The sequence below is a fragment of the Amblyomma maculatum genome, chromosome 5 (assembly GCF_055883805.1).
Source record: "Amblyomma maculatum isolate TAMU_Amacu chromosome 5, ASM5588380v1, whole genome shotgun sequence".
Classification (NCBI taxonomy): Eukaryota; Metazoa; Arthropoda; class Arachnida; order Ixodida; family Ixodidae; genus Amblyomma; species Amblyomma maculatum.
The window spans coordinates 28,186,922-28,195,881 of record NC_139348.1 but is presented as its reverse complement, the minus strand read 5'-3'; the positions used below and the strand labels follow the sequence as shown (position 1 = coordinate 28,195,881).

The 8,960-nt window shown below is 61.2% G+C and overlaps 3 protein-coding genes across 3 annotated transcripts; all 3 read left to right on the top strand.

Moving 5' to 3' along the window:
• Positions 1-534: 534 nt before the first annotated feature.
• Positions 535-1,789, top strand: LOC146187908 (iripin-8-like). Its single transcript, XM_084603058.1, has 2 exons — positions 535-1,121; positions 1,183-1,789. Exons 1-2 carry the CDS (start codon positions 535-537, stop codon positions 1,718-1,720), a joined length of 1,125 nt encoding a protein of 374 aa, XP_084459184.1. The 3' UTR covers positions 1,721-1,789.
• Positions 1,790-4,640: 2,851 nt separating this feature from the next.
• LOC146187907 (E3 ubiquitin-protein ligase XIAP-like) lies at positions 4,641-5,435 on the top strand. Its single transcript, XM_084604950.1, has one exon. The coding sequence runs from the start codon at positions 4,641-4,643 to the stop codon at positions 5,433-5,435; it is 795 nt and encodes a 264-aa protein (XP_084461076.1).
• Positions 5,436-7,437: 2,002 nt separating this feature from the next.
• On the top strand, positions 7,438-8,673 carry LOC146187906 (5'-3' exonuclease PLD3-like). Its single transcript, XM_084604949.1, has one exon. The coding sequence runs from the start codon at positions 7,438-7,440 to the stop codon at positions 8,671-8,673; it is 1,236 nt and encodes a 411-aa protein (XP_084461075.1).
• The last annotated feature ends 287 nt before the right edge of the window (positions 8,674-8,960 follow it).

The window sequence follows — 8,960 nt, the reverse complement described above, 5'->3', positions numbered from 1 at the left end:
CCTTGCGCTCTGCTTGCGCTGGCTGCTGCTGCTGCTGCTGCGGGGACTGGTTCTTTTCTTCTCGTTGCTGCCGTGGAGACTCTTTCTTCTCCTCTAGCTTCTGCGCAGGCTCCTCTTCTTTTTCTTCTCGCTGCTGCTGCTGCTGGCTGGTATCACTGTCGCAAAAGAAATCCTTGAGCCGCCTCCAGGAAAAGTCGTAACCCGCAACCTTTTGTCCGGCGGCCACCACAATGCCTTTGCTGCTCCCACTGATATTACACATTTTCTCCAATGCAGCTGCTGTCCCTGACAAAGGAGTCACATACACAACGTGTTGGTTGCACTTGGCCATGGTTACGGCTGTACTGAAAGCGACCACAGCGCCCCTCTTATTACCTACCGGCAGTGGGCGGTGCCACGTTATCACAGCAAGGCCTCGCTTATTACGTAACGGCAGTAGGCGGTGCCCACGTTATCACAGCAACGCCTCTCTCCGGTCGCCACGCGCCGCTTGTATATGAGCAGCGGCATTGAGGTTTCGGGAAGGAACGCGCCATGGCAATCACGCAAGCTGTCAACGCGTTTGGCCTGCGGCTTTTCAACAGCGTATTCGCGAGGCGCCGTCCACGCGACACGCCGAGTGTTTGCGTGTCGCCCGTAGGAGTGTACACTGCCTTGGCCATCTCCCTGGACGTGGCCGAAGGCGAGACTGCGTCAGAGATCCAACGGGTCCTCGGATACGCCGAGAACGATGGCGCGTCGATACGTTCACAAGTGCTACAGATTCACTCGTCTTTGAAGAGGGAAGACGACGTCGTGCTGGACGTGGCCACGCGCCTGTTCTACGACTGCTCTCTGCCGCTGGCTGACACAGTGGGCCAAGAAACGATGATGTTCGCAGAGGCGTGCGACTTTCGCAGAGACCCATTCTCTGCAGCGGCCCGGGTCAACGAGTGGGTCAGCGCACACACGCACGGCAAGATTAGAGACATGGCAAAGCCCGACACGAATACCGTGATTACGCTCGCCAACGCCGTCTATTTTCTGGCGCGCTGGTGGACGCCGTTTTTGGAGAGCGACACCCGGGACCTTCCTTTCGTCGGTGCCTCGGGTAAAGAATATCTGGTGCCCACCATGAAGTGGTACGTACTCTCTCCTTTTCTAATTTTTCGCTCACGCTAACCGCTTGCCATGTATACGCAGTTGTTCCTACATGCGCTTTCTACCGGATTGCGACGCCCTCGGAGGAGCTACTCTCATCGAGATGCCGTACAAAGGCGGCGCGGCAGGCATGCTCATTATCCTGCCGCCAGCGGACGCACACGTGGACGAGTACCGGCTGCCGGAGGAGCCTCAGGTGATTGGCGACGCGATGAGGCAGATGAAATTCGTGCGAGTCCTCGTCACGCTGCCACGCTTCAGGCTCGACCCTTCGGAGCCTATCAATTTGGTGCCGGCGCTCGCACAAGACATGGGCGTGCGCTCCCTGTTTGGGCCCGAGGCGGACCTGCGTCGCCTGTTTGCATCCAAGGACGCCTTTGTGCACACGCTTGCGCACAAGACGGTTGTCGATGTCAACGAAACAGGCACGGAGGCGGCCGCGGCCACGTGCCTGTGCATGTGCGACGGAATGGAGCCGCCGTGCGAGGCCACGGTCAACGTCAACCGCTCGTTCCTGTTTGCAATACGCAATGCGAATCCCAATCTCTTGCTCTTTGTGGGCGCAGTACGCGAGTTGTGACCGAGGCAATAAAATGTTTCTTTACACAGCGGCCAATATTAAACTCTGGGTGACGCAGTGCGTTGCAAGGCACATCCCTGCACGCCCGCGCACAACCCACAATGTCTTTGAAGGTCGACGCCTATAGCTACCTAAAGCTCAAGCTAGGGGACGAAATATGGGCCCCCGCGAGCATGCTTGACATGTCGCAGTACATGAACCAGCCCGCCACGATTATCACGTCGACCAATTCTCCGGCTCTCGAAGCAGCACGTGTGCCAAAGGTTGTCATTGTCCAAGAGCTTACCGCGAGAAACAAGAAGATCCTGAAGGAAGCGCTCAAACTTGCCGATGGCAGATTAGACGCGCTCGTCATATTCAACAGCGCCGAAAAGGCTGCAAGGGTCCCCAAATGCAGCGTGAACGTTCTCGTAACTCTCGGATTCGTCCATTGCGGCGCCGTGACCGTGCACAAAGTTTGCGAGAAATACGGCAGCGGGTGCTGCAGTCAGAACGATCGCATGATCTACTTGCAAGAGCCGCTTGCGCTCGGATGTCACAAATGCATCAGGTGGGATCAGGCCAACAGCGCGCACGTGTCCGGGGCCATCCCGCTGGCACGTGGCTGGCAACTGGCCGATTACCTGCTGTGCGCACAGATGCCCAAACTGGAGTTGCTCAAAATCGAATACTTTGGCGGCATCGACCCGTGTCCGTGGGTGCCATCCATCTCCGATGCACCGCCGAAACTCAAAGAGTGGGACGAGGACTTGCGCAAGGGCGTGCTGACAGTAATGCACCGTGGGTTCCCACTGAAGCTCCCCGAACAGATCCCCCCAGAGCTGCGCGCGCGGCTCGTTTGGGTTCGGCACACCGAGGAAGGCGTCACGTGGCTCGCGCGGTTCAACAAGCAAGACCTGACGATCGAGTACGAATGCAAGATTTGCTGTGACCCAGGCCGCTACGACCACGAGGCCGTGGACTCGTTCTTGGCCCAATCGTTTGGCGTCGGCGATGTACGCCGGCCCCTGGAGCTAGCGCGCGCCAAGAATATACTGAAATGCATCGTCAAGGGTGGGCGCCGCAACTGCGAGTCTGCGTGTCCGTGCAAGGCAGTCCTCGAACATTACAGCGAGGACAACACCTTGCTGGACGTCGTGCGCCTCGAGCTGGGTTGCGTGTCGAGAAATCAAGTCCGGCAATACCTAACGTCCCTCTCCGCATCCTCCGATGAATGAGTAATCCTTCTTTCCCAATGATATGAATAAAGGCTTACCACACTCCTAGTGCAATGTCATAATATGGGCAATAGAGCTAGCGGCTACCTTTACGTGCACAATGCCGGCCAGCTGTTGCGCCAAAGGCAGTGGCCGCCTCTATCGGCGGTGGCCAGCACGGAAATTCTCGACGTGCCGGCGCTGCTCGTGACGGCGGACGACGAAGAAGCTGCCCAGCCGCCGCCTGCCGACGCCAATGCCGTCCAATGCATAATCGCGCTCAGGGGGTCTTGGTCTCGTCTCTCGTCGCTCCTCTCTCAGCGCCGAGCGAGCCCGCTCGGGGCGCTCGTCGTGGACGGCGGGGGCGACGACCACGACTGCTGGGAGCGAGAGCTGCTGCTGCCGGAGAGCATCGACACGCTCGTCGTGTTGCGGGCAAACGAAATCCCCGTCGGCCTAGTCGTGGCCCTGCTCAAACGCACCCGCTACCGCGCAGAAGTGGCCAGCCGGGACAACCTCGTGGTGCACGCGGCCGGTTGTCTCTCGGCGGCGAACGAAAGCCTAGACGAGAAAGACGCGCGCACCCTTAGCCAGTTTGCGGGATACGCAATGTGCACGGACCTGGGCCGCATGACTGTCCTGCCCGTCTGGCCCCAATTGCACACGCTCGATTTGACCAGGGCACCCGACATTCCGTTTCGCGACGGCTGGGAGCTCGCGGCGTGGCTCAAGCGCGGGTGCATGCCGGCGTTGCGAACTCTGGCGTTTGTTGGCAACAGCGGCTGCCCGACGACCGAGGAGCCGCCTCTGCGGGGTGAAACGATTGACGACGTCGCGCTGTGGGACCTGCAGCTCCGCAAGCAACTCGTCCACGCTGCCGAGACCGGCGACGAAGCGCCTCCGCCGCCCGCGCCGGCCGCGGTGCTCGACTGCCGCTACGACGAGGGCGACGGCCGCTTCGTGGAATTTACAATGTTCGAGAGCGCGTCCCGCGTGCTCGTCGAGTACCGCGTTCGACTGCCCTCGGCGCGCCGTCACCCTCTGGCACCGAGGCGTCTTTGCGAACAGCTTCGCAGCACCATTCGCAACGACAGGGGCCGCCACGACACGGACCTGGTCGTGCTGGACGAGTCGTCCGTGGCCGCACTCGCTCTGCGCGTGTTGGGCCTACCCGACAACAAACGTCGTCGCAAGGGAGCCGCCGGAGTGCTGCTACCCCGAGATCTGGACCGCCTCGTAAAGGCCGTGCAGGTGTACGCCGGTTACGCGCACGCCTCAGACGCCCTGACGATGGTGGAGGCCGCCTTCTCCTAAACATTATATGCTTCGGCAGCCACGCTTCTCTCTGTGCCCGAGCCCGTGACGAGTCTGCCCGAGCTATACGCGCGACCGGAGCGACCAACGAATTTGCGCGCGCCTCGTCGGTGCAGGCGTTGGGCCGCTTCGAACAGTGGGCCTCCGCCGAACTCGTCGTGGCCGATAGCAGCAGCAGCAGCAAGGTGCGCGACACCGTGGCGGCCGTGGAGGCAATCTCCAACCTGCCGCTCTTTCTCGCCATGGTGGACGCCGGCGGCGATACGGTGGAATGCTTCCTGCGGACCTTCACGCTGGCCTTGATCAACGTCGCCGGCGGGCGGGTTCCCGCGGCAGTATCTACTCACCGCCCCCCCTGGCAATACTAGAGCCTCTTCGGCAGCAGCGCGAACAGTAGACAAGAAGCAGCCATGGAAATGACTGACAGCATGGCAAATCGACTGTGGCCCGTGTACCAGCCTAGCTGGGGCGTCATGCGCCTCGCCGGATTCAAGTACAGGGGATACGGCGATACCGTGGAATGCCTGCGCTGCAACCTCGTCCTCTCGGGGCCGTGGACCTCGAGCGACATCAGGGCGCCGGCGCGCATACATTGCGAGCGTTCGCCGGGCTGCCGACCGTTCGTCATGTATCCTTACCCGAGCGAGGGCTTCGACGAGTCCGACACGCCCGACTACATGTTCCGCTGGTTCCAGTTGAGAGACATGAAAAGCAACCTGGTGCCCTGCGTCAAGAGCGTACACCCAGAGTACAAGGATGTGCAAGCGCGCCTGGCGACCAACGTACCCGCAGAGTGGGCTCGCGCTGGCTACTTTCGCCAGTACGCCGATTGGGTGTGCTGCTTCCAATGCGGCTTCTTCGCGCCCGACAGACAAGACTGCCAACGTCGAAAGTGGAACCCGCAAAGCAACCCGTGGCTAGTTCACGCCACCACCAACGCCGTGTGTCCGTTTGTGTTGTTTACCCTGGGAGCGGCCTACGTGCGCACCATGTTCAAGCAGCAGGACGGATGGCCCAGCAGCGAGAAAGACACACCTCCCGAAGTGGCCCCCTTGGTTCTGCTAATGCCGTGCGGACACCACTTGGCCGAGGTGAAATACACAGACCTCGTCGGGGCTACCTGTCCGCGTTGCGACTCGACCGTGGAAGCCTTACAGCGCGTCGCCGAGCCCAAGCAACGTTGCCGCGAAATAAAGAGCGAGTGAAAGAATTTCCTTCCGCTCGTGTGGAAGCCGTCCAGCGCGTCGCCGAGCGCAAAGCAACACTGCCGCGAAATAAAGAGAGAGTGAAAGAGTTTCCTTTCCGCTGGGTTGTCGGTTCCTAAACGGGGGAAGGGGCCATAAGGCTGCCTTCCCCCCGTCGCGTTGCCGGCCGGCCGGCCGGCCGAGAGTCGCACGCATAACCATGGAAGAGTGCAGAGGTCCGAGACGATGTTCTCTGCTGCGCAAACTAGTACACGCCGACGCTTCTGTGTTGTGGCGCTCGATGCCCATGTTGTCGCCCATCTCGGCACACACCTTTACTTTGGACGCGTCGCTATGCCCGCCCGAAACGATGCGCCAAGCGCTCGTCCATCATTGGTGCGTAACGCAATGCGTGCACCCGGGTAGCGGCGGCCTGCAGGAACTGCTGCGGCTGCCCAGCGCCTCGGTGCAAATTCTGGGCGTCGTGCTAGAGCCCGACACAAAGCTGAGCGCGGAGGACGACGACTCGTGGCTGACGGTCGGAGCGCTGGACCTGTATCTGCCCAGTAATCCGTGGCGCCAAGACGAGGCAACGATACTGCGACTGCTCAATTGCTGCGGCGGCCCCTACCGCATTTCGTACGAGGAGAACGTGCCGGTCACCCTGTACGGAAGCCGACGCGGCAGAGATCCGCTACAAAGCTTGGACGAACTCTGGGCCGGCGAACTGCGTCGCGTAGTCACCAGCGCCTCGGACCCTGCAATATACAGGCCGTTCGCGATGGCCGCTCCGGCGGCACAGCTACGCTCGGTCACCGCGTACGTCCACGAGAGCTCGCTCGCCGAATGTTGGGCGTTGGCCGCGCGCCTGCGACGGAACTGTCCCCGGCTGCGCGAGGTTTCGTTCACCAACGTCATCGACATGACCATCGACACGGGGCCCTCCAACAGCGTGCTCGAAGAGGAAGGCATGGAAGGTCTGCGCCTTCAGTGGACCTTTATGTGGCTGCACACGCTGTGCGAACGCATGGGCACCCTTCACCAGCTGCCGCTACCCGTGCCCAACGCGCTGCTAGCAGTTACGAGGCTGGTGCTGAGCAAGACGGCGCCGCTGATGGAGGTATGTCGTTCCCCCTAAGCAGGAGAACGCCCCTTTGTTTCAAATCGGGGCCCCTTGTCTTTTTCGCAGCTAGTGATCCGGGGACCCGGCGACGTAGCGCTCAGACTGGCCCTCACTTGGAACGCGACCGGCAGCTACTGGGGCCCCACGTTCTTGCGCAACCTGCGCGAGAGGATCGTCGAGAGCTGCAGCAACCCGAGCGCGTACGACTCGGAACTGATGTTCGCTTTGGACATGCCCAAAAGCCAGCGTCTAGCGGCCGAGCAACTGGGGCTCTTGGCGGCGTCGCTGACAAACAGGCTCATCGTGGTGCCGGGCACGCGCGTGCCCGACGCAGTGGTCGACGCCCTGCGCCACAGCTCCAAATTGTGGTCGCTCACCGCTCCCATCGAGTCGACGGCTCTGCACGCGCTCTCGGCCAATCCGGCCCTGCGCTGCATCAACGCCATCGACCTGTCCTCCCTGATTGACGAAGAGCCATCGTACACCACGGACAACATGCTTTGGGTGCGCTGCATGGCAAACCCTTACTTTGCATTTGGCGCGCAGCAGCGTCACTGCGGCGAAGCGCGAGCTGCGCTGTGCGCGGCGTTACCTTCCGATTCGTGTTTCTCGCAGCAGCAGCAACAACAAAGATGTCTACGCGGTACCCGCATAGATCGATTGCACGCCATGCACGAGGCAGCGCTAGCCGTCGCGGCCGCCGGCACTCCTCCGATCAAATTACAAGCTTTGGTGCGCGCCTATTCACACTGCGGAGAGTTTCGGACTGCGGTGGCCAACCTCATGGATTGGGAAACGCAGGCCGCCGCGGCCGCCGCGATAGCGGCCTGTTTACAATAACCAATATACAATAAACTGTTCCAATATCTGGATTTTGTATATGTGTGTCTGTATGTCACAATGACGCCGGCAGCAGCGGTAATGCTATTGGCCTCCGCTTTGGCGGCCACGGCGCCGCATCCTTTGCGGGCGTCGCTCGCGTTGAGAGGGCGACGGCCGACGGGCCCCGCAGCGGTGCCCACTCAGGACGCGTGCATCTATTCGTTGGTAGAAACCGTTCCGCAGAGCGACGACGCGCCCCCGGTGCAGTACGCGACGACGTACGACGCCATGCTCACTCTCGTCAACAAGACTAGACGATCGCTAGACATCGTCACCAAACATTTCTCTTTGCGCGACGGCTCCGAACTGGGCCACCAAATGTGGTACAGACTCAAGGAGCTCGGCGAAAAGGCCGGCATCACCATTCGCATCGTAGTGCAAGAAAATGCGCAAGACGCCTTGCAGCTGGCGTCCAACGCGACTTTGGTGCGAGTACTGTCGACGCAGCACCTGTCGGCCGGCGGGGAGCTAGACTCTAGTTTCTGGGTAGTGGACGACACGCACGCGTACGTGGGCAGCGCTAACGTGCACACGCGTTCCTTCACCGACGACAGGGAAGTGGGCGCGGTGATGCTCGACTGTCCTCGGCTGGGCCAAGACCTGCGCCGCATGTTTGCCATCTATTGGATGGTGGCCGGAGCGCGAGGCGGCATCGCCAGTGCCCTGCCGGAAACGTTGGACACGGACGTATACGCAGATTGGCCGGCGCTGCTGCGCTTCAACGGAAGCCGCGCCGAAACGTACGTGGCCGCCTCTCCGCGAACCATGTGCACGCTTTCGCGAACCTGGACGGCCGACGCGCTGGTCGAATACATTATTCCGGAGGCACGAAGCACCGTAGACATTGCGGTGCCCGACTACGCAACGTTCGAGGACCAGTGCGACGCGACGACGGCACTGCAATATTGGCCCTTGCTAGATAACGCGCTGCGCGAAGCCGCGATCAGGGGCAAGCGCCTGCGACTCCTCCTGGGCCAGGCGACAAACAATTCGCGATACGCCAAGTCCCTCGCTGCTCTCGGCTATTCCGTGTCCGTAAAGATTAACGCGTCCCCCGAGCGCTCGCGACACAACCGCGCCTCTTTCGTGGTAACGGACAATGCCGTCTACGTCGGTTCGTCTGCCTGGCGCCCCAAAGACTTTCTGCACTCGGCCGGAATAGCGCTCGTCGTGCGCAGACACCAGCCGCTGCAGCGACAGCTGGTCAACCTGTTTGAGCGCGACTGGGCTCGAGCACACCGGTTGTTGCGCTAGCCCTCCGCATCCTGCGCGCGCGCACGATATCGAGAGATAGAGAGCGCGACATCCGCGAAACCGCAAACGGAAACCTTTGGTCGCTCCGTTTCAGACACCGACAGAGACATGGAAGAGAAACGACGCCGTCTATTCGCGGCCGCCGCGAGCCCGTGCCTCGGCCGCTACGCCAACTGCCCTTTCGTGAGCAAGCTCGACGCCCTGTGTCCGTGCAACAAGCGCCTGCTGCCGCTAAGCGACGTGTACGTGTACGCGAGCAACATGGGAATCAACGCGCACGACGTTCA